This window comes from Myripristis murdjan, chromosome 22, assembly GCF_902150065.1.
Source record: "Myripristis murdjan chromosome 22, fMyrMur1.1, whole genome shotgun sequence".
In the NCBI taxonomy this organism is placed as follows: domain Eukaryota; kingdom Metazoa; phylum Chordata; class Actinopteri; order Holocentriformes; family Holocentridae; genus Myripristis; species Myripristis murdjan.
Genome location: NC_044001.1, coordinates 30,709,538 through 30,735,259, shown reverse-complemented (window position 1 = coordinate 30,735,259; position 25,722 = coordinate 30,709,538). Strand labels below are relative to the sequence as shown.

General features: G+C 39.8%; 1 protein-coding gene across 2 annotated transcripts in view; it reads left to right on the top strand.

The window, feature by feature from the left end:
• The window catches only part of setd3 (SET domain containing 3, actin histidine methyltransferase), a 33,416-nt gene extending 8,227 nt beyond the window's left edge, over nt 1–25,189 (top strand). For both annotated transcript variants that reach the window (XM_030081795.1, XM_030081794.1), the window contains exons 6-13: nt 1,185–1,441; nt 13,001–13,059; nt 14,690–14,804; nt 15,723–15,797; nt 17,669–17,835; nt 21,636–21,721; nt 22,711–22,871; nt 22,980–25,189. In XM_030081795.1, the coding sequence (XP_029937655.1) occupies nt 1,185–1,441; nt 13,001–13,059; nt 14,690–14,804; nt 15,723–15,797; nt 17,669–17,835; nt 21,636–21,721; nt 22,711–22,871; nt 22,980–23,492 (1,433 nt within the window). In that variant the 3' untranslated portion in view covers nt 23,493–25,189. The remainder of the gene's footprint in view (nt 1–1,184; nt 1,442–13,000; nt 13,060–14,689; nt 14,805–15,722; nt 15,798–17,668; nt 17,836–21,635; nt 21,722–22,710; nt 22,872–22,979) is intronic.
• Nucleotides 25,190–25,722: the final 533 nt, after the last annotated feature.

The following is a 25,722-nucleotide window of genomic DNA, read 5'->3' as shown; positions in this document are numbered from 1 at the left end:
GAATTTTTTTTTACAGCACGACTACTGGTTATTACTACTACCAACATTGCTACAGTACTGCTATTACTACATGCACTGCTGCTAGCAGCATTGTTGCTGACATTTCATTCAGGGCTAAGTGTCTCATATTTTACCTCCTCAACATTTAACATGAAGACCATCATTAGGCTATATTTTAAAGGAATGGTAAATCTATTAAAACAAAATGTTTTTAGTATATACCTATGTCACAGCAGCCATTTTGACATGAAATAGCAAAAAAGTGAAAAATGCCTTATTCTTGAATACTATTTTCATCATCTACTAATATCTTAGACTTGCTAAAACCCACTGACTGTAGTAAAATGGAGTTTTGGGGCTGTTTTTCAACAGTAATCTATTCCATGAGGGCTGGGTAGGCTTTAGTTTGAAGGCTAACCATATGCAACAACATGTTAGCAAATGTTTTTATTAGGGATGCACATTATTATTGGCACATCATCATTAGCAGGCAATATCAGCGTTAAAATTAAATATTGTTATTGGCCTTAAATGAATGTCTGCTATGGCGTGCCAATACGTGAAATAGGTCAACTTAGGTGGCAAACTATATGTGGATATGTTGGTGTCAGCATCAGCAATCTATCAAAAGAGTTGGAAAATAGCAGCATATTGGCATATCAGATATTGTGAAGAAGTCCAATATTGGGCATCCCAAGTTTATGTGCAAACCCCAGGTCTATTAAACCAATATTCAGCCCAATAACACCCTGGGGATACCAGGTGGTCATATTGTCTTCTTTTTATCAAATCAAAACACATTCTAGTGCATCTGATCAGCCAAAACAGCCTATAAATTATAAAAAGAGCCAGTTGACACCACACTGGAGTAAGGTTGCTGGTATTTGCTATCTTAAGACGTGATGAAAATAGACTTGGCAGTTCTACACGTGCCCAAATATATTAATAAAGACCAACATATGTAGGCTGTGATAGTTTAATACCCAGTATTATAACAAACGCTGCTACAGCTGTACAGCTTTCCGGCACTGACTCTTTCTTATGCTTTATTTAAGAAAAATACAACAACAGCTCTTTTATTCTGTCATATGTCTTCAATCTGTGGTGGTCAACATCGTTCATTTTGTGGACTTGTTGATGTTAAATGCTAAACTATTTTTTCAAGCAGCCTCTATGCCTTGCAGGTCCTCTGTACAGCCAGGACCGGATTCTGCAGGCCATGGGTAACGTGACACTGGCCCTCCATCTACTGTGTGAACGGGCCATTCCTTCATCACCCTGGCAGCCGTACATCCGCACTCTTCCTCAGGACTATGACACACCGCTCTACTACCAGCAGGATGAGGTGCGCCACCTGCTGGGCACACAGGCAGTGCAGGATGTGCTGAGCCAGTACAAGAACACAGCGCGCCAGTATGCCTACTTCTACAAACTGATACAGGTGAGTCAGTGGTAAGCATGAACACACACGTTTTCAATAGCATATGAATATAAGTATTCTTAGACACTGCAGAAAACACACTGACATAAAAACAGAATTCCTGAGATCATCAAAATCTATCATCACAAAAGCACTACAACACGTTGCTTTCCCTATTATGCTTTGTCTTCATTTATAAGACTGAATTCAAACACTTCTAGAAAACTAGAAAACACTATGGGCCTTAGAACTTATCATTGTCCACGGGTCTCAGTAGCATCTAGCCACAGTTTTGGAGTCAAGGCTGATTTGCCAAGATAATAAATAAATGCAAAATATTGTGGCGCAGCAGTGTCTTTTAAAACCATATATAATTACACCTGTCAATACGTTAGTTGTTCTATACCAGTGCTCATAAATACATTCAGCTCATATAAAACTTACTGTGCTAACCAAAACAATGATAAACTGATGGCCTCACTATGCTAACATTAGCCTATGTTAGCCATTAACCTCCACACCCTGCCCCATATGTAACATCCTGCTTGCCTCAAAATTATTGTGATTATTTTCCAGCAGTTAGCGTGGATGTTAAACACCACTGCCACTGAGATAGCTGAACCATTTTTGTGTAGATTTGTGCTGTATTTAATCCCTTTTTGAAAATCTACAATTTCCACAGTGCTGTGGCTCAAGCTGAATAGCCGAATCATCTACTAGCATCTCTGGCACTAGCTGTTCCAAATATTAGTCGAATCTGAATGAAATGTGGGAATAAAGTAGTTATTCTCAGAGCATAATGTTCCTTAAATTAATAATTAATTAATCTCTCCCTGTTTTTTATGTATATAAAGGTTTTACTTTTATGTACCAGTCAATAGTGATTTGAATACTACAAGATATGTGACGCCAAATGAGTATAAATCCTAAACACTATCTTTTGATTATTTTTTCTTAAACTTCTACACAGTTTTATTTGCTTGGGTCTAAGTGTTTCTTCCCGGTTTTCGCTTTACTCTGGTGTACTCATTCAAGAGGAAACTATCTTACAGCTAGTTCAGTGGCTGCTCGCTGTGAATGTCTAGCTTAATAAGCAATCTGTGGTAAGTGGGCACAGCTAACACTAACGAAACTGAACACATAGAAGGGCACTCAAAACAGTCAGCCGCCTTGTTTTTTGGTTTTGAAATCCCACCTGAAAATATAACAGTGAACAGTAAACTTAAATCACCATTAATAGCTCTTTACTTAATAGCTAACTTGCACTTACAAAGCCTGCTACATTACATTACAAGTCTAGCAAACATCCACAACCTACATCAAACTATGTATTACTACAAAACAACCTGACTTCACCAGGAAACCAGGGAACTTGAAATGAATCTTCTGCTAGCTAGCCAAACAGTTCCACAAGCAATTTGAATTGTACATAAATAAAGTGGCAAATACAGCTGGAGACAACAATTAGTCAGCAATGGATTAGTTGCTAGCTATTACATTAATCACCAACTAATTTGATAATCGATTAAGCATTTTGAGTCAATTTTAAGAAGAAAATTTTCAAATTCTCTGATTACAACATTTCAAGTGTGAGTCTTTTCTGGTCTCTGTAGTCCTCTGTGACAATAAACTAAATGTCTTTGGGTTGTGGGCTGTTGGTTTGGACAAAACAAGACATAGGAGGACATCACCTTGGCCTGTGTGAAATTATGATCAACATGTTTCATTTTCTGGATTTTTATGCACAACAACTAATTGATTAATTGAGAAAATAATAGACATTCTAATAGATAATGAAAGTAATTGATGCAGCAGTAAATCCAGCAGCAGTGAAATTAGTGTCAGCAGGACCATCAGCTTGTCTATAAAGGTTACTACCACAGGCATTTCACACATGGCAGTTCACTGAAAACACTACAGTCTCCTAGACACAGAAGGCTTTATGGCAAGCAGAAAAAACAGGTGGTTTCAAGACACAATGTTACCAGCTAAATATTGTTGAGAAGCATCATTAGGACATGGACCTTGACTGTAGGAGGCAAGCCAGATTGAAGGCATTCCTCCTCTCACTTTCTCTCTCTGTCCTGTTGTCTGGCCAGTAGACTGGTGAGACGTTTGCAATTGTATCAGAACACTGTGGCCCCTTGAACTCAATTTCCCCTGTTTCTCTGATAAGCACCAATGATATAGAAGCCTTGGACCTGTAGTGCTCCAAGATGACCAGCAGGGGGAGGCATTGGACGGTGTAGCAGGGGTGTAGCTTTGTAGAGATGGGTTTGGTTTCAAGACACAGATGCATCATGTGAAGGTTCTGGAGGCCAGGCGTGACTATTGTATTATATTGTATTGTATTGTTGTTGTTTTTGTTTGTGAGACATCAGTTCTAAAAGGTTGTTAGACAAACTTGTGATTTACAGAAAATAGTAACTGTGATGTCAAGAACTGCTGATTTTTTTTTTTTTTTCTGTATTTTTTTTGGGGGGGGGGCACCATCAATTTGGGGAAAGTTGAGAAAACAATAGACTTTAAGTGCTGTTTTATGTGCCAACAGACAGTAGAGGATCTCAATCTGATGCAGGCAGAGTGATTAGGGTCTATGATGAAACACTGGTTAACACTCTAAGACAGTAGATAGTGGGATGCTAATCTCAAAATATGCTAATTTGTCATTATTAAACTGAAGCATGGCAAAATGACAATTCCCTTCAGCTCAGCTTTGATCAAAACACACCCCAACTGTTCTCTTAGAAGTCAATCTTTTTTACATATATATCAAAGAAGCAGTGGAAAATGCTTCTGCCAAATTATTTGTTCCTTTTGTCAGTGGCTAGGTGTTTGTTTTAATTAGAAGATGTACAGATAAAGGAAATGAATGGTTTGCATGTGTCAAAATAACATGCATCATAGTGCACAAGTTTAACTAGTTTTTGCATCTGTACGGGTTTTACAAGGATTCAGACTCTTCAAGTCCTCAGTTTGTTTGATTAGCTTAGTACTATTTGTAATTAATTCCGAAAAACTTAAATGAAGGTGTTAACTTACTGGACTCTTTCAAAGGTTTTTAACAAACCACATACCTTTACCATGCATTCTCTGTGTTTACAGTCCACTAGGTGGCAGTGTTGGCTTCTGAATGCCCTGCCTCGTGGATTAATGATAATTAATTACTGGTAGATCTGCAAGATACAAGTTAGATCTTGTATCTTAGAATGTATCGTAGAATTTAAGTACCATCTACACAAGAGCTGTTTATTTTATTTTTATTTTTTTTAAGATATACTTAGTAATTATTCACTATAGTACAGTAAGTTGTAAAAAAAATCAAAGATTTTTTTTTTCTTGGCACCTTTTTTGACACTAGTAATGCCAATACAGTAAGTAGACTGCCTGCATAGCCTGCATTTTTTTACACATTTTGAATTGTGTAAAAGGCATGTTTTTATATTGTAGCATGATGTAGATGCTGTTGAACTGTGAAGATCACAAAATGCTTTGCAAAAGTAATAACAAGTGAAACAGCAAAATAGAATGAGCAAACGCTAAAAAAAACTCACCTATAAATGAAATAAAATCAACTAAAATAATATAAACACACTAAATAACAACAACAATAAGAAGAAAAAAAATTAAATGAAATGCACTGATAGTAATAATTATAATAATATCAATAGGCAAAATAAGTCAAACACTTAAAAAACATATATTAAACTAAATGAAGGCTAACCTGTACAGATGTGTGTTTAGCTGCTTTTTAAAAGAAATGAAAAAATCCAAAATTCTAATGCCTAAGATTGTTTCATAATTGCGGTGCCTCACCTCCAAAAGCACAATAACATTTAGTTTTAAGTCAAGTTTGAGGAAGTGCAAGAAAATCCAGGTGAGAAGACCCAAGCACCGAGGTGCTTATACTGGGGAGTGTGTGTTTTTCATGAAATGATGTTGCTCATAGTTGGAGTCTTTCTGTATCAGACATAGACACACTCATCTCTCACACACACACACACACACACACCACACATACATGCACACACAGACACAGAGGTCCTGTTCTTTCTTTCCAGCATCTCATCTTTGATACATCTCCTTTTGTTTAACACATCCCTTTCACATACAGCCCGACCCCCAACACACACACACACACACACACACACACACACACACACACACACACACACACACACACACACACACACTCCTCCTCCTCAGATGACCGGGCTGGAAAATTAGCTTGTCACATTGGCTTTGAATTGAATTGACCTGAATGTACCTTCTTCAAAAAGACCCCTCTCTCTTCCTCTCTCCCTGTCTCCACCCCCAACCCCCCTCTGTCCGGTGTGTTGCATGTATGATCCTCCACATAGCCTGATATATGTTGATGTGCACACACAGACGGACAGACAGGCAGTCCTACTACTGACACGGCCAATACACGAAGATGTGACACACAGTTGAGCCATCCTCTTGGCCTTTTTATCACTTTTCACTTAACTACATTTGCCTTGATGAATCCACCTGGTTGGATAGACAGTTGACTTTGATACTACTGTTTTTAACCTCTCAAACTTCTGTTGCTGTGCAGCTGGTCTGAATATTTATTCAAATTGGCATTAAAGGGACAGTTCACTTATCTTGAAAAATGTAATTATTTCTCCCTCCCCCAGCTGCTCTGTAGGCCAGTAGTGGTGCTCTCTTCCTCTCAGTGTTACTGAGTGCTGGATACTGGCTGGATGCTCCAAATGCTAACTGTTCGCCTCCTGCCATTGACGTGGACTTTTCCACAGCTAACATTCTTAAAAAAACACTACCTTAACCCACTCAAAGAAGGTTCAGCATCACTTTCTGAAATTAAAATGTACATATCACTATTGAGTGGACACTGATGATAGTTTAGTGAAAAGTCAGGCACCTGCCAGGCAGATCATTTTTTATTTTTTTGAAAATTGTCAAAAAATAATAATAATAATAAAAAAAATCCTATGCCATTTTAGACTCTAAAAACTCGGCTACACATCATTGAAGGCTAACTTTGTTTATGTGACAGTGAGTGGGTCAAGGTGTTTATTTTCTGTACAGTTTTGGACATTGTTGGGATTTTTTTTAAACCATATTTGCACTGCTTATATTTGTAGCTAACTCTGGGATGTCAACAACCTGCTGCAGTCTCCTTGTCAGCTTCTTTGCACATGCTCATTTCACAAAGACATAGGCATTGTTGCTTTTTAGAGTGTAAAGAGTTTCAAAAACACTTCCACCTGACATGGCCTAGTCTGCAGCTCCTAGGTCACTCTGTCTTATTGGTAACAGGCACCATTTTGAGCCCTATTCCAAATATTGACTGGTTGGTGACCAGGGACTTCTGGAATTTCCAAACCACTTAGATGACAGTATTAGCTTCCTGTCATGAAATCTTGAGAGGTCATCACATCAAGGATAATCTCTTCCACTCAGTCTCTGGTCTCAGCTCTGATTGTCTGCCTATGCTCACTCAGTTAGCAGTTATCACTGATACATAACACGCGTGAGCCACTGTCCCAAAAACAAACCTGATTGAACATTTATCAGGAATCAAGGGACTTGATAAAGAATTGAACTGATAAGCAGAATTGATAATGGTATAATTGGATAATTGGTATCAAAATGTTATTAGTTCCCATCCCTACTTATACCTCTAAGGTTGCTCATACGTTCTCTAACTCCCACCATGTGTACCCTTTACCCATACCTTCAGCCTGTTCCAACACACACGCACACATGCATGCATGCACACTCCAATGTGACATATGATGGATGACCCCTGTCTTCTGATGCTAATGCATCAAGAGCTCAGCGTGCAGAGGTTTGAATGTGTGTGTATGTGTGTGTGTGTACATAAGCCACCCTTCTACTGATTTTTACACACTTGTGTCTGTCTCCCGACATGTCCTCCAGTGAAACTGTGACTGAAAATGTCTGGCTGTTGAGGTTTTTCTTTTGTCTTTGCTGTCCACTGAGATTTTGAATGACCAAACCCAGAGTTTACTTGATTCCATAAACATGTAGCAGCAGCCAGTCATTTTGAGTGACGATTACATTGTATTGGCTGGTCATTCACTTCATATGATGTTGGACCAAACACATTTGCACCAACCAAGTCATCCCCTTCTCTGGATTGGATTGAGCAAGTCCAGGTGAAACAGGCAAAAACACAAAAGGAAGCTGCATTCCACGGCATTAAAGGCTTTCCAGGCACTTCCATTTTTGCCCCAGTCCTTACTGTAAAAATAATAAATAACACTACCTCATTCACACCAATATATTCATCAGTAGACAGTATACTTAGTGCTCAGTTACTCAGTTAGCCATTTGCTACTATTTTCAACATACCCCAGGAAATTAATATATAAGATAAAAAGTTTGAGCTTGTAAATTTAGGGTATATTTACTGCTAAGCTGTGGAGCATAGCAAGCTTCATTTTTACCAACAAAGAAGAGGAGCATTACATGTGTGGTTGTTCACATTTTACAGCATCAACATGTTGGGCTCACCAGCTATTAATAGTGCTGTCTTTGCCTTGCTTTTACTTTCTTCTTGGGGCCTAGCTGGATATGTGATATCACAATAATGTGAAAATCAGTCTTGCCAGGCTTCAGGTGATGCGTTTGTGGCCGAACCACAGTGGTTCAGACCATTTGGTGTCCTATTGGCAGCTACAGGTATGGTTTATGTGTGACGATAGTGAAAACCGTCAACAATGGCTGTTGAATGGGGTTAGCATACATGCTACTGCAGCATCAGTTATATCAGAATTGGAGACTTTTTCTTCGTTGAATATTCATAGAATTCATAGGTATCTACACTGACTTGCTTGCGAGCTGTCAAAGTTCCTTAGAATGCGGCTTGTTGTTGTTTCCTCTTCATTGTCCTCGTACTGTGTCATATGGTTCATTGATCTGATTTGTTGAGAGTTCATCCAGTCACCTGCCAAGTATTTTTTGAAAGTACCCACTCTTTTCCAAATAGGTTCCAATGACCTTTCAGATGGTTCTGTATGTAACAAACCATCTGGTGTGTCAGGTTGATTTCCTTTGACAAACAACATTTCTTTTTAATTGAAACAATCAAACGAAACATAACAGTAAGGTAAATATCCTTACTATCATACTTTCCTCTACTCTGAATTTCACACCAAGAAGGTCCAGGGTTTGATTCCTGGCTGGCTAGCCAGGGTCCTTTTTGTGAGGAGTTTGCATGTTCTCCCTGTGTCTGCATGGGTTTCCACCGTGAACTCCAGTTTTCTCCTGCAGTCCAAAGAAAAGCAAGATAAGTGAACTGGAGATACTAAATTGCCCCTAGGTGTGAATGTGCTTGTTTGTGTGTCTGCCCTGTGATGGATTGGTGACCTGTCCAGGGTGTTTCCCCTGCCTTCTGCCCAATGAGGATAGGCTCCAGTACCCCCCGCGACCCTTATGGATAAGCGGTTGGAAGTTAACGAATGAATGATTGGTTTATAGTTTAGGTGATGAGGTATCACATTCTGCCTGATTTTCATCCAAAAACTTTTTCCCCATTTGTCCAGAGCTGTTCACTGCACACAAACAAGGTGGCAGACTTCTACTCTATCTTGCATCATGGTGCTGTATATGTGTCTTGACATTAGTGCATGGATAACACTGATGATGGGTAACTCTGACTGAAACTTAAATTTTAATGAAATTTAATTAAAAATTTAAGTGAACTAAGACATGCACTTTGACATTTTATATAATTTTATATGAAGTTTATTCTGCCAAATGAGATTGTAAGCCAGCTCATTAAAACTGAAGCAAATAGAGAATCTCTTACTGCAAACTATCTAGTGTCTTGGCCTGGTAACTGATGTTTTATTCATGCTTTTTTTTTTTTTATTGTGTTATCATTTTTTTTAAATTTATGTTATTAATCAGAATTTTGATACATTTATATATGTTCTATTCATTTATCCATTGATTTGCATATTTTCTCATTGATTTAACTGATTATTGATTGGTCAGTTGACTTATCTACAATATTGATCAATAGATTTTGTGTCACAGCCCATAAGTGGGCTCGTATTTTGGACCACTTTACAAAAACCAGGCCAGACTACACACACACACACACACACACACACACACACACACACACACACACACACACACACACACACACGAGGAGGGGTCGGTCAGCCTGATAATCTTGACCGCATCTCATTCCCTGCCACCTGGTTTAGATAGGACAGTCAAGCAAACATAATTGTTTTCATTCTTGTGTGTGTGTGTGTGTGTGTGTGTGTGTGTGTGTGTGTGTGTGTGTGTGTGTGTGTGTGCTGGAAACCTGGTCACTTTATGTAGCTTAATAAGCGCGATCTTCTTCACTTACCTGTAAGGATGAATCAGTGTCACTGCTGGACACTCTGTATTGAAACACACACACACCACCAATCTACCCTGGGAGGTGGAATATGATGTGACCAGTGTATTTTACTGCATTGTGTGTGTGTGTGTGTGTGTGTGTGTTTGTGTGTGTGTGTGTGTGTGTGCGCGCATTCGTTTAGGAGGTGAGGTGTTGGAAAGTGACTTTGGTGGTGAGCTTAAATATAGGAACTTTTTGGTAGATTGTAGTTAGGTTTAACTTGGCTGTTAAGTGATGACATCATGTGTCCTTGGTGAATGATTTAGTTTTGGTGTTCCTTGACAATATGTTAGCAAATGCTATGCTGAATAATAGGCTGTATGCTAATACTGTATGAAATATGACTCAAAAATTATGCTTTTTAATGAGGACCTACTTTTCCTGTTTCAACAGTCATGGGAGATATTTAGCAGTCTTGCCAAATTGTTTTATTTTTTACTGACACTGAAGGAGCCGTGGAAGCCCACGACAGAAGACTTTGTTGAACTAAAAATCACTGCGTAATTGGGATGTGTCAGTTAATCACATCGTGACCAGAACAGGACAGTTTTTGCAAAAATTAAAGTGATTATTACTGGGTATTTTTTAGGTGCGGTTGCATGGGGTGACTTTTTTCCCCATTTGTTTTGTTTTTAGTTTTTTCTTCTTTTTTTCAATTAAGCCATAAGGTGTTACAATGGGGAAAATGAGAAGACAACAAATATGTCCATTACATGACATGCCAGTCATGTGACACACATCATGTTGTTTTGTATGAAATATTTACTCCAGTTCATTTCATCTCGTTTTTTAACAGGGTCTGTCAGATAGCCCCCACCTCCATGTAGGCAGGGCCTCTGGATGGCTGGGTCGGTCTGCCCCATCGATCTATTGTGTGGATTGCCATTAAATTTGGTGAACACATTCATGCTCCCCAAGGGGTGAACCCTCCCAATTTAGTTGACCTCATCACCCCTCTCTCTAGTGCCATCCTTAGGCCAAAATCTACTAACCCACTTTTCCAATACTTGAATTCCTGTGACAAGTATAAACCCTGCAGGGGACCAGTTGCAGAGGACCAGTACACAAATTTTTATGCAGTTATTCTTAAGAATTTACACTTACGTTTAATTTAGAGAAAGAAGCTTGCTTGTTTTAATTTGACAAATCTTTAGGCACTAGGACAGCCAAGTCCATCCACAGATATTTCAAAAATTATTCTACAGTTTAAAAAATATTACTGGCTCTTAATTACGTTAAGCTGGAGAAAATCAGTTTTGGAACTGCTTTAATGAGTATACACACACTAAATCACGTATTGCAAAAGTGTTCTGCTGCAGGTTGGGACAAAAGAGGAAACATGCCTGAGAGTTTCAACATAAATTTTAAAAAAATCAACAATGAGGATCATCCTAAAACAAAAATTGTAAATTAAAACATTAGTGTACAGATCATGCTGTTTAAAAAAACATTACATTGTGAAAAGTTCCTTTCTTTGACATAGGCCTTGTTCCCACCTGGTATTAACATCCATCCTGAGAAATCTGAACACAAGCTGACACCTCTAAGTACAGGTGGAAACAGCAGCGATGTGTTCTGCGTGTTGGATCGTAGAATACATTCAGAGGTGGCCTGGGATGCTTTTGTCTGCATCGCGTTAGTTGTAAACACACATGTCCCAGGTCGCATTGAAGGACCAGCTACTAACCTGATGTCTTGTCCAGCCCAACACCCCTGACACTGGCCAGACCTTTTCCATTAGAAATTGTATCTCACCTGACTCTACCCAGCACATCTGCACTGTCAGCTGATGGATCAAATGCAAACTGAAGTGCAGGTCGATGATAAAGCAGCTGGTTAATGAATAAAAATTCCCCTTAATAAGACATGCACTCTCCTAAAATGCAAGACATTTTGAGGGGTCTCTATGTATCGACAATATGCAGGGTTTTTTGTTCCATATAAAATTTGGAGGCGGCAGCCTTTCTTAAATTTCGTGCCCCGGTGCAATTAATCACACTCTTTCTAACCCTAGATGTGACAGTAGCTATAGGAATACTACAGAAATATTATAGGTGGCCATGCATTGCGCATTACAGTCACTATAGGAATAGAACAGAAATATTGCATGTTGATTTATGCCCGTAAGTGAAGAACCCTCTCAAACCTGGAATAATTAAAGAATCTGAGCCTGAATGTGATCGGGTGGATCCTGTAACAGATGTGAAATAAACCTTCAATAATTAAGAGCCACGTTAATATTAGGCTGGACCGCACAAGGATGACGCCTTTTATTTTTATTTTTTGCAATTTTTTCCAAATACAAGACACATTTGGAGATGCATGTTAATGCCAGGTGTGTACGGAGCATCACTAACTATCTACCAGGGACACAAGGATGATTTTGGTGCCTCTGTTCTCCTCACATAATGGAAGAGAGAGAAGAACTGACCCCTCACAAACACACCACTTATCACTGAACACAAGGTCTATCTCTTCTTCTTTCCCCTATCTTCCTGTCATTTTCTCAGGGCCTCTTTTATTTTTATTTTATTTTTATTTTACTGATCCTCCCCTCTTGCATTTTTTCTCTTCCTTTTTCTCTCTTCCTTTACTTCATTATCCTGCCCACTGCTCTCTCGCTCTCTCTCCCTTTCTTTCTGGTTAAGTTCAGTACATTTTGCAAATGACTTTTGTAGGTGGTGACTGTGGCTTTAAATGGAGAAACTAGTGGGATCAATGGACAGACTCTTCCACACACTCACACACACACACACACACACTCACACGCATACACATATACATACACGTGCTCACTCTCACACACACATACGCCATGTCAGGGCCAAATTGATGAGGCAGATTTATGACGGCTGCTGGCCACAACAAATTAAGTTGACAGTGATGTATGGGGTGGGGGGGCTGGTGTCACCCAGCACGAACAGACCACACACACTCGCACGCACGCACGCACGCACGCACACACACACACTCTCACACACAGACACACCGCAGCAGTGGCCCCCTACTCCCAGTCCTTCTTGTTAGGCGTCCCTGTCAGGCAGCCCACCTCCCTCCTCTGCACCACTGCCAGCATACCAGCATACCAGCATAATGGAATTCTTTACACTGATTTGTGTTTTCTCTTTCCCTTTCTCTCTCTTTCCCCCCCTTCACCCCTCTGTCCCCAGACTCATCCCGCCGCCAGCAAACTGCCCCTGAAGGACAGCTTCACGTTCGATGACTACAGGTCAGTGGAAGAGTATGTATGTGAGGAGGGGCAGGGGGGTTACTCTGGTACCTACATGTTGGCCTGTTTTCAAATTGTTCACATCTTCTTTTGTGTGTGTGTGTGTGTGTGTGTGTGTGTGTGTGTGTGTGTGTGTGTGTGTGTGTGTGTGCGCGTGTGTGTGTATGTTCTTGAATCTGGAGCAAATGCCAGGAAGTGGGGATGGTCGCGGAAAGTCAGGGTGGTTGTTCTCATCGTTCTTTTATTAAGAGCCAAATAATGTTTGAGGGAATAATTTATAGCCAGGCCTCCTTTTCTCCCCTCCTCTGCCTTTTGTCCTTCCTTCCCTCCCTCCTCCCTCATCCCTACATCCTGCTCCCTCCTCTCTCCATGCTCTCATCTGATGCAAGCCTTTCCATCCCATCGGTAATACCAGTGTCATGGCTGACAAACCACTTCCCTGCGTTATAACAAGACCAGTTAGGGTTGTTACTGTATTGTCCAGAACTGTCAACTCAATACTGACACTTTGGGGTACAGTACAATACTTCACACTGTATCAGGTTTAAAGACGGGTTCAGGGTACCTGTAGGTCCTTTTCTGAAGTCTTAAAAGGCCTTAATATTTCACTCAAAGCTCAGAATTTTGTCTTGAAGTTTGTTATGTGGATGTAACGTACAGCGAGGTAGCTGGTGCAGCTTCATTTCAGCCCTCTCTAGAACAACTGGCACGATTGGAGGCCATTTCTTTAGAGTTTCAATTTGACCAAAAAAAAAGTTCACAAAATGACTGAACAACATAGTGCATGTGTTCTGAAGTCAGATGATTGCACTTTGGGTCCGAAAGTCCAATATTTTTCTCATTCTCTCTCTCTCCTAGATTTTCCTCACTTTCTTCTGCACACACCAGCTGTCACTACGGTAGCAAGCAGATGTTGCTTTCTAATGCAGTCAGGAATATTGTAATTACAGGGAATAATGTTATGGGTCATTTTTTTTGTTGTTTTTGGAGCTCTGAAGGAACATTCACTCCAGTTGTTTTGGTGAAGGTTGAAATGATTATGCACCAGCTGGCTGACTGTGTGTTACACTGACATTACACTAACTTTGTATTTGTGTCTTTCCATTCACTTTCATAGTGCAGCAAAACAGCTCCCAAAATTACACTTTTAGCACTTAAACGAATGGGAACAAAGTGGATTATACCAATACAAGAAACATGCCCCAGTACCATTTTTTTGTGTGGAAATTAAATAGTTTTTTTTCTTGTTATTTTCCTATTTGAATTGTAAAGTAGATCCAGCAAGTAGCGTCTGCAGGAAACTTCTGCATTGTAACCTTGCACCAGGAAGAAACAAGTTGGCAGCATTTAGGGAAAAAATTGTAATTGCACAATTAAAAATGGCACTGGGACTTTGTTTTATATATTAACATAACTTGCTTTATTAATTTTGCCGTGAACTATTCCTTTAAAGATACTAAATTTAAGGCCTAACAAAGTTTTTTAATGTTTTATTTAGGGCCTTGTTCTGGTATAACAAGGTCTAAATTTTGAGTTTGGTTTTGTTTTATGCGACCTTAAAATTTTAGGTTGATAGGACATTTTTGTCATGCAAGCGCTTATTGTTTGATTGCATTTGTCTGTTTGTTAGATGGGCAGTTTCCTCGGTGATGACACGTCAGAACCAGATTCCCACTGAGGATGGTAGCCGGGTCACCCTGGCCCTCATCCCCCTCTGGGACATGTGTAACCACACCAGTGGACTGGTGGGTTCTCACTCGTACACACACACACACACACACACACACACACACACACACACACACACACACACACACACTCACACTCACACTCACACTCACTCACTCACTCACTCACCCATACACATTGACAGTTGGGAAAAGATCTACATAATACCAATAATAGATTAGTGAAAATCCACTATATTGCACAGGTCTACAGGGTTTTGCTGTGTTTCTTTTTTTTTTTTCACTTATTACTTTGATTGTGTTTAGGGGCTGATTGAAGCACATCAATATTACTGGACCTCTTGGATACATATCTAAAATACGTTTATCCACACAAATGAGACTGAATTAAAGAAAGAGCAAGTCATTTTGATACATATTGAAGTATTTTTGTAGGGATTCCTTCTGGTTTTAGCCAAATGAAAAATAGCCTATACAGACTTTTATTGCCTTGTGTTCTGAACCTTACTCAGAAATGATTCCTTGATCCATTCAGTTTTTCCAAATGCATGTATTAGAGGAGATCTCTGTAATTCAGAGTTGGAAAATTAAACCAACCATTAATGGCGTTCCACTACATATTGTCTTTTTTTTTTTTTTCATTTCTCTTACCATGCTTTGGTTCTTTTCAACTGTTGTTGTTTTAGCCAGGTGTTCATCATTCATTATATAGAGATGAAGGACAAAGATATTTAAATGAAGTAGTTTTTATCTGGAAGACAACTGAGATCTCAATTTTGCAAAAGGTGCATCTACATTAGGAAGACATTCAGTTGTCACTTTATTAGTCTAGTTCCTAGTTGTGAAATTTAGTCTTCAATTGGAGGCGTCACTCATTCATCAGACAAACTTGTGAACGACCGACCCCACAAAAAGTCAGTGGTTCCAGTTCTGTGTACCAACATATGAATTGTAACACTTTTTGCTGCTCCTCAGATCACCACTGGATACAATCTAGAGGATGACCGCTGTGAATGTGTGGCGCTGCAGGACTACAAAGAGAATGAACAGGTGAGAACGCAGTTTTCATGTTTTTGTCTCCCATGCACAGAGACATCTTATCAGTCCTGGTGACTTTGGTAGCAGGATGGAAGACAGAGAGACAGAAAGGTGGAATACGGGAAGAGGGAGAGAGACACAGCCAAGTATTCATCTCCCTCCCTTCCTCCCTGTCTTTACAACAGGAATTATTTGATAAGATTCAGAGGGACAGCGAGGTGATCCTGGTTTCACCATTGGGCCAACGGAAGCATTGCCTCTCTCTGGTCTTATCTCTCCTCTCTGTCTTCCCATCTTCCTCCTCTCCCCCTCTTTCTCTCTCCCTCTCTCTCTCACTCTCTTTCACTGTCTTGCCATAGCTCTCTCCCCACCCAGGCTCTCTATTTGAAAACTCGGGAAGTAATGTGTCGAATCTGTATGTGAGCAGTGTGCAGATTGCTCTCACTCGTTTTCGTCACTCAGGAGTGATTTAACACAAGTGTAGACATAAGAGGAATAATTACAGCACAATGGCTTGGTGGTATGGCCTTAAATTCTCATCACAAATAATTTGGACCCTGAGTGTTAATAGTATATTATTTTTCTTAAAATACTAGAAAAATGGAGACATGAATGACAAACCTATGAGCCAGAATTTTTTAATGACAGCCTTTAGAAAATCTATGAAAAGGTGATGTCTGAACTGTGCGTTCCACCATTTCACACTATGAGAAATAATAATTTGTATTAATCGCCTCTGTTATTTGACTGCAAGCTCATTCCCAGGCTTTCTCCTGAGCACTGAGTAAAAAGCCTGGAAGAACATCCCCGATTACTGTGGCGCAAAAATTGGAGCTATAAATCCCCTCAATAGTATAATTGAGTATTGCATCAAAAGCTGTGTATTTTGTCGACCACTTGTTTTTTACCATCATGCTTTCCCTGGAAAAGCATATTCTGTAGAGACAAAACTTAACGAATGGTAAAAATCTCTTTTAATTTTTTTTTTTTTTTTTTTTTAAAGAAAACAAGGAAATAGAGGAGCTTTATCAAGGCTGCCTTGACTGTGATGTTGCATACTTTGCAGATGATAATTGTCTGCTTATCGTCTGATGTTTTAACTCCGAACCATGTCCATATAATGGAAGTTGCATCATGCTTCACTTCACTAAATCCCCCATCATTATGTGCTCCTTCAATCCTGATCAAACCGTTGAAAGCATGGCTACTCGAAATACAGCTGACTGTGCTAGCTGCTAATGACCATCCTTGTGATTTCTGTTTAGACAGTGTTTCCATTTACAGGTCTGAAATGATTAGGCCCTTTTAATCAACAACAAATTGGTTCTGTTCCAGTTCACGAACCCAGTTTTGAATTGTTCTGAGCATTTTGACCAAATATAAATGGGTTCGGAATCTGAAATTGTTGGTTTCCAGCTGTAACCAAAAAATATCAGGACCTGAACTGTGACAATAACAGGAATGGATGTTTAAGGTCGTCAACGGATCCAAAATTTTATACCTAAACTCAAAAAGTTGCTAGAACTAAATTACTAGTCAGCGGCTTGGTTCCAAGAACTCAAATGGAACTGTGTTGGTCAAAAAGAGTTAGATGAGGCTGTGCTGGTGGATGCATTATAGTCCATACTATAAAGCAAATTTATACCAATGCATTCTTCATACTGTTAATACCACCCAGCTCAACACAATAATCTGGACTCTTTACAGAATTAGGTACGAGCTTTCATAAATATGCTTATACGTTGATTATACTATTCCCTGCCTCTGTAGTTTGCTATGGCAATTAAAAAGAAAACAGTGCTGTAAGCTTTGTCCCAGGTATTCAGATTTTCCAGTGTTGGCAGAGTGGTGACAATAACGCTGACGATGTGTTCCCCCTGTAGATCTACATCTTTTATGGCACGCGATCCAACGCCGAGTTCGTCATCCACAACGGCTTCTTCTTTCAGGACAACGCCCATGACCGAGTGAAAATTAAGCTGGGCATCAGCAAGAGCGAACGCCTCTATGCCATGAAGGCCGAGGTGCTTGCACGAGCCGGCATCCCAGCGTACGTAAAAGTCCTCCTTTGTCAGCTTTCCTTTTTATTTATTTAGGTTTGTTTAGTTTTGTTTTGTTTTTTTAGTTGGAGAACAGAGTGTTCTCATTACCCCACAGTGAATGCAAGATCTTGTTATTTGGGGGTTTTGTGTAGACCTGACCTAATCACCTTCTTATAAACCTCTTCACCCGCCAGATGGTGACTTACATTTGAGCTACTGTAACTGTACTGTCTACTCTATGATGCATGTTTAGAAAGCTTTGTACGTATCGACAGTCACAGGATCAGCTCTCATGACTTTTATTCAAGTAAGGTCAAGGACAGCTTCAGGCACATGCTGAAATTTAAGCATTAAAATCTCCTCATACAGTCATTGTGCACATTTTTTCTTACCACAGTAAATATTTTAAACAATTAGGCCTCCCTTAGCATAATTGAAACACATAATATAAATGTTGCAGCAGGTCTCTTTTTTTCCCCGCCCCACCAAGTATCAATTTACCATCCACCCCGCACTTTCATCACCAAGAAGCTTAATCATTTTATCATTAGCCCCTTAATATTATGCAGCATTCTCTACTCGGCATTTTTAATCAGACGCCTTTTAATCTCTTATTGATGACAGTCTAAATCTCAACAGTGGAAATTAATTGAAACAATCCCTGTTGTTGCTGGGGTGCTCTATTAAAATGACAGATATGGTGATATATCATTTTCAAAGGAAACAGCAACAGTTTCACTGTCAAGCCTTACAGGGATGTGTCGAGCTGCTGCCATCCTCGTTCTCCTTTCACAACTTGAAAATATGTCATTTCAGCTGCTTAGTTTATTTCCTTAACTTCATATAGTTTGATAGGTGAAAGAGGTGTGTACACAGTACACTGTTCATTTACAGATAGGATTAGACGTTTCCCTGCACACAGGTGGATCTAAAACACGTGCCTCATTGAGTTGTATTTGAGTGCATCATTTCTATAAAGAGTTAACTTTTCCTCAGCTGGATCCGCTATTGCCGGAGCAATGGACAGAGATAATTTAATAGGAGCAGTGGAGATCTGGCTCCTCTAATGCGTTTGTGTGGTGTAATAATGTCAACCCTGTCCTACTGATCACCACATCGATCACTTTGCTGAAATGCAGGAAAGTATTGTCCTCTCCAAAATTACCTCAGCCTGTAATGTTATGATGTGGAATGGATTCGGCTGAGTCCTGGATCAAACTCCTCTCATATGTTTTCTGTCATACAGTTGACTTTCTCAGTCCCAACAAATACACAAAACAGGGAGTCAGGCTAAAATGAGGAACTGACTGCTGTTATGCATGGAGTCAAAAATGAAATATGCCCTATGTTCTCGTGCACCAGTCAAAGTAGCAGCAATGAACAGGTACTTCTCAAAACTGAAACTAGCAAGCCAAGAATTTAATAAAGTCATTGAGTTGTCCAGTGAAGCTTTCAAAAGCTTTTCCACCAATGAAATCATCTGAGGTGGACTCAGTAGTACATTTTATGCATACGACTATGAAACTAAGCTCATTTCGGTGTCAAACATTTCACAGAATTGGTTTCCCATACATCACCTCTTATAAGGGAGCACTTGAGAAGGGACTGTTTTACTTGGACTGCAACAGTTGTCTTGTTTATTCTTGCCTGGCTATATGCTGACCCTGAGTTTACAATGAACTCAGAGACAAACAGTTTCAACGCATTTTATGCTTCTAGGACCTTATTTGTTCAAAGCATGAGAAGACCATTTTAATGAGTAAAGATTCCCTAAGATGCATTGCTCATTATTTTTCAGAACAAAACAAGTAATAATCAAATGGATAATTGTAGGAATGAACATAATTTTGATGTTTTATGGCTATCCAGACGCTTACATATATGTTCGTGTATATCTGAAATGTGTCACCCCCGTCAGTTTAAAATGTATTATCAGTTTTTGTTCAGGCCACAGAAATCAAAGGGATTGGAAAGGTCTTTCCCACACAAATCAACATACTTGCATGGTGAAACCGGCAGCCATTTTTATCTATGTTGTAACCATGGTAGTAGGCTAGCCTCCATATAAACCAACTTCAGGCAAGTTCCTGCTTGCTAAGGTCAGAGGTCTTGCAGTGAGGACCAAAGCAGTGGAAAGACATCTTACCTTTCAGGGGGTGTGTGTTAGCCATGTAAAGACCCATTCCACTTAAAATTAATAAAAAAAAAAATTGTGTTTTTAGCATTGCTTATCATGGAGCATTGTTTTTGCTTCATGGTGGTCAAAACGCTACTTTCTAGTTACACTGACAGAAATCAGGATTTTACTGGTTATATCACAGACCAGTAACCAGTCATAGCCTCAATATCTTACCAACCATTTGCATATTTGCATATATGATGTGTCAGGTAACATGCACTAATCATTGTTGTCTCATTAACAAATCTTTCTACATGATACCTGTAACCTCATTATTTGCTAAAAGTAACATTACATTGTTAGTTAATACAATAGTAGCTGAATAGTTGACTGGAGGGGAGGGTGGGGGGGCATGCATACTAAATGAAAGCAAAGTTGTATAATTACATCTAAACCATTTAAGGTATGAAGTGATTTTTTCCATGGGAAAAAAACCTTAGTGTGTAATTTTGTTCAACAGATGACTTTTAAAGGGTTTAATCAATGTCAGAAATGGGTCTTTAATGTTAACAAACACTTATCTTCTCCACTAAAATTCAGCAAAGCTATGGCAGTTTGTAGCAACAAATGAATTAAATTAAGTAAAACATGTCTGATAATGCTGACCAGCTAGGTTTGCAGATGCTGACTGGTGGAACTAATCAGAGAAGCACAATCGTGATAATGTTATGCTAACCTTGTTCTTCTAAAATAACAGTTCTTCTCATAATTTCTACTTTAAGGCTACAGCCACAGCAAAAGTGTGGATTACATAATGGCCCTACTGATTTGTTACCGTAGCAAACAAGTTAAATTGCCATTTTATTCTGTACCAAACAGAGCAATGTCTGTTCTACTCCATTCAATATCTGTGGGTCAGACATAATGGGCACAGGATATTGATCTAATAGAAGTCTCAAATCCAAGGAAAACTTTCTCTTTATTACAGGCTTATTGCACTTTATGTAGTATCTCGTAACTAGGCAGTCTGTGCCATACTCCTTAATTTCCCTCTGTCATGGTATATGGTATGCAGGACATTATGTCTGTAGTGTGTCTTGTGAAAATAACAACTCAAGAACATGGCAGATACAAGATAGAAATTTAGACCACTGGTTCCCCATATAGAATAAATGATCAAATGAGAAATTCCCCCACATTTTACATTGCAACAAACCATTTTGCAAATAATGCAGGGTATTGAACATTTCACAACTTAATCAAAATCCCTCAATTTCAACTTTGAATTTTTGGTTGGAAGATCCATCTAATATTGTTTTGCTTCTGCAGCTAACAAAGTTATCAACATTCATGAATCGCAGAACTAATCATCAATGTGGATGGTTTCATTATGGTGAAGGAATACTTGTGGAATACTTGTGTTTTGTGGAATGAATTGAAACCAGTGGCTAGATTAAAAATGATATCAGAGTTCTAAAATACAACTGCTTGTTTTGGGAAAAGGAGAAATGAGATATTTAAATTTTGAAGATATTTTTCAATTAATGTAAAATCTCTGGTTTGGTCAATTTAATGAGGAAAATGGAGGGCCAATGAGTAGTTCAAATACCACTACTTCCTTTTATATTACCTGTTTATGTGTTTATTGACTGACTGACAAGTTGTGCTCAATGCCATTTTTGTTTTTAGGTCCAGTATCTTTGCTCTGCACTGCAACGAACCACCCATTTCAGCCCAACTCCTAGCCTTTCTTCGAGTTTTCTGCATGACAGAGGGTAAGACTCTGACACAAATGTACCAATACACTTGCGCACATATCTCATTCCCCAGGGAGCCCCTAAGCCACAAACCTGGTAACATACTCTGAAACAAAGCACGCCACAGTTTCCAACACTCTCCCCGGAGAGCTTCGTCAAGCGACTGCTTCCTCCCCACATTGGCAGAAGGGAAGAGATGGAAAGGAGGTGGAGGTAACGGGAGAAGCACAAGAGGGAAGAGCAAGGCCTGTCCATTCCCGAGCCGGTTAATTGATCAAGGCAGGCCACCAGATGTGTGGAAGAAGCAATCCGCTGGGGGGTTTGCAATATTCATTGGCATGTACGCAGAACGACGCTGGTGTCATAAATCCCCAACTGCACAAGGCCACATCCTCCTCTGTCAGAGGACTCATCTTCAGGACCCTGCTTGATATATTATTCACATTTTTCGCTGCATGTTAATTTTTAAAATGGTCCCAACGCCTTTGGAGGTGGAGGCGGGAGGGAGTGGGGGTCTATCATAATGTGTGTGTGTGTGTCTACATTTCTTAACAGATGTGACATGATGGAATAGTGTGCACACACACCCAGGGCTCTGGCATGCAGCGCTTTCATCTTCCCATGTAACCGAGCCATGCTTAACTCCTTAGATCAAAGCCAGCAGGCGAAAGGTTTCAGAGGAATGAGTAGTTACCTAGGGGTGTCAGTGCCTTTTAACCATATCCACAGTTGATGACGGTTAGTCTAAGTGTCAATCTTGACCAAAACAATGTTCAGTCTTCTGTCTGACACTACTAATACCACAAGTGTTGGACTGAAATGGATTTGATGAAGACAAGCTAACCATAAATTAATTGGAAGAGGTCCTTGGCTGCTTTGCTGTGGGCTTGCATGTATTATGGCTGTATTCCCTTTACATAGTCTTTACTGCTTGGCCTCTTGCACTTTGGGTTTTGTTTCTTTTATTTTCTTCTCTTTGATAAGATGTGGTCGTTCTTTCACTTCAGAGGAACTGAAGGACTACCTGCTCGGAGAACGTGCCATCAATAAGATCTTTACATTGGGAAACAGTGAGTTCCCTGTCAGCTGGGAGAATGAGATCAAGCTGTGGACTTTCCTCGAGACCCGAGCTGCCCTGCTCCTCAAGACTTACAAGACCACCTCAGAGGTTGGTGTGCTTTCTGCTGGATGCACACTAAAATGTGCCAATACATTGCAGTTTGTGGTTTGTGATTTCAGATCTAGATGAACTTTTCCTTGTTCATCCTTCTTTCAGGAGGACCGCTCTATGCTGGAGAAACCTGATCTGTCTCTCCATTCTCGTGTGGCCATCCAGCTTCGCCTGGCTGAGAAGCAGATCCTGGAGAAGGCATCAGCCAGTGGACGGGCCAAACGCCTGCATTTCCAGAAAAAGCTGGAAGAGGGCGCTCCATTGCCTCGTTATGAGGAAAGCGATATCGCTTTGTTGGAGAATGCTGATTCAGATGCAAAGCTTCCAATTATCCTGCGCAAACTCGAAGAGGTAGAAGAAGGCCAGGAGATCCAAGTAGATGAGCACAGTGGCCTCCTTAATGGGGGGAAGGCTGTCTATGGGACGGATATCAGCCCCCCTGTGGAAGCTAACGAAGACTCTGGCCCAGTGCAAGAGGAAGCTAAGGAGAATGTCAGCAAGGAGGTTCACTCAACATTGGACTCTGTTAAAAGATCTAATGCAACCCCGGGCCAAAGGGAAGTGGCCAACCTAAGTGCCAATCGAACTGAAGATAATCCCAAAGAGAACAGTGAATAGATTTATTCCACTTACTGCCACCGCCCATGCTATTTATTTATTTTTGTGTCTCTTAAATGACTCAGAAGTATAGATGCTGAAATAAATTTAAATTCAAATTTCAGAAGTGTTTTGACTGTGCGTTCATCCAGCGTGGCTTTTGTTAGTTGTCCGCTGTTGAACTTGCCAGATGTTAAATGCTGCCAGTGTGTCCCCTAGCCTTCTGTGCGGTACAGTTTGTCAATTTTATTTAGAAAAAAAAAGGATTTTTTTTTTTAATTGCAGTACACTCGTTTACATTGAAAATACAAACTGTTAGAGGCCTACAGTAAAGGAGAAAGCTGGGGACACCGCAGAACTGGTTCCAGCACTTCTAGGTGGACAAAAAAAGATGGAGTTAGGTGAATGTTATTTTCAGAGAGCCAAAATGTCTCTAATTCTTTGAATTGGTTGGTTTATTGCTGCAGTTTGTCTCCATATATGTCTGATATGATTTGAGTTGACAATCGTATTCTCTAGTGCATCTTGGTTGTGCTGCTGAGTAAAGACGATCACTGCCCTCTCTTCCCTTTTTTTCCCCCTCAACATCATTTGAAGTAACTAAAGGACACTCATATAGACAAAATTCTCCACTAGCACTGGGGAAAGTAGTGTGAAATGTTATCTAAAATGTTACTGATCAGGATGAGAGGCCACATTGGTAAGTATTTGTCATTTTTTGCTTTCCAAAATTCTAGTTTTATTTTATTACAGGTTTTCCATCAGCATATTGTTGCAGGCCTAATTAAGATGAGATGAGAAGGTTGCAGGTGGTCATGGTTTTATGTTTTTTTTTTTTTTTTAACTGTTTTGAATGTACGCTGCAGTAATTACCCAAGGATGTCACTTAAAGAGAGTGGTAACATATCACAGTTTTTGCCCATGGAAAGCCATATACTGATGACCCAGCGCAACACAACTTAACAGACAAGACGACAGTTTGCATGAATCATTTTTCCAGTTGGACAGTTCTGTTTAACAGCCTCAAAAATGAGGTGATTTGAACATGACACTTGTATGAGAAACAAGAAAGCACTGTCACTAAGCCTTTGCTCTTTTTTTTCTCTCTTTTGGCTTTGGTTTGTGTTAACCAGTTGGATAATGAAGATTTAGCAGATCTGGCCATGTTGTCAGCTTGCAGTTTGTGTCTGAAGGGAAGGCAATGACTTAGCATTGCCGTCATGCTCCCAATTAAAATGTTATATCATAATATGACCAAAATTGGGTCGTAATTCAACTTAAACAAATTTTCTGCTTAATGTGTATTACCAACTTGTACCACAGTCTGTAATATGATAAGCCTGTTTTGTATCACGTTTGATGTGTCACTTGTCTTTCTGTGGCTAGAGCACTTTCCATCACAAATCTGTATTTTTTATGCAATCATTTTCTTTACCAACATTATTGGTAACCTTTTCAGTATATTTGCTGCTTTTCTAAAAACCTCTGTATCATCATTTGTGTGAGCTCCTAGCTTTAACCATAGACTCAAAAAATCCTGGGTACGTTGTTATCCAGCCGAATTAGACTCCTCACCAGCTTACCGTATGCAGTAGTTCTGGGTTTCTATTTGCAGAAAAAGACCCAGCTTGTACAGTAAAAGCTAGAGTGGGTAAGGAAACTCTTTCCAAAGCTGTCAACATCCAACAGCCAGAGATTAAACTTCATCTCATTTCTCACCTCACTGTGTTGTCTTGTTCTTTAACTTTTGTCTCCTGCTTTTGGATCAACCCATCGTCTATTCCAGAGGCACAAGGTCACCATCCTTCTATTATTCCTTTCCTCTCTTCTTTTGTTGGGTGGAGATGGGGGTATTTAATGTATTTTCCCCTTCCTTGCCCCCTGGCCCTATTACAAATTTATAAAAGAAACATTATCTTGAATCATTTAATTCGGGGCAATTAAATTTTGAAATTCCCTATTCATAATTCATGGGTCTCTAAGATAAAACCCCTTTAATCCTTGAATATATTATTATAATGGGCGTTGGGGTGGGCAGTGGAGAGCGAGGCATGTCCAGTATTGTTAGTACTCGCTGTGTCAGTGCTGGGAACAGGCCTGGGACCAGCACTCCCAAGTAATCCTGCCCTATGAATTATACACCGCCAGCCATATTAATATACAATGGCAGCAGCCATGGCCTGGCCAGGCCGGCTGCGGGACAGCACCATTGTCATGCAAGTGTTTACCGGTGTCACGCTGGTGATGCCGG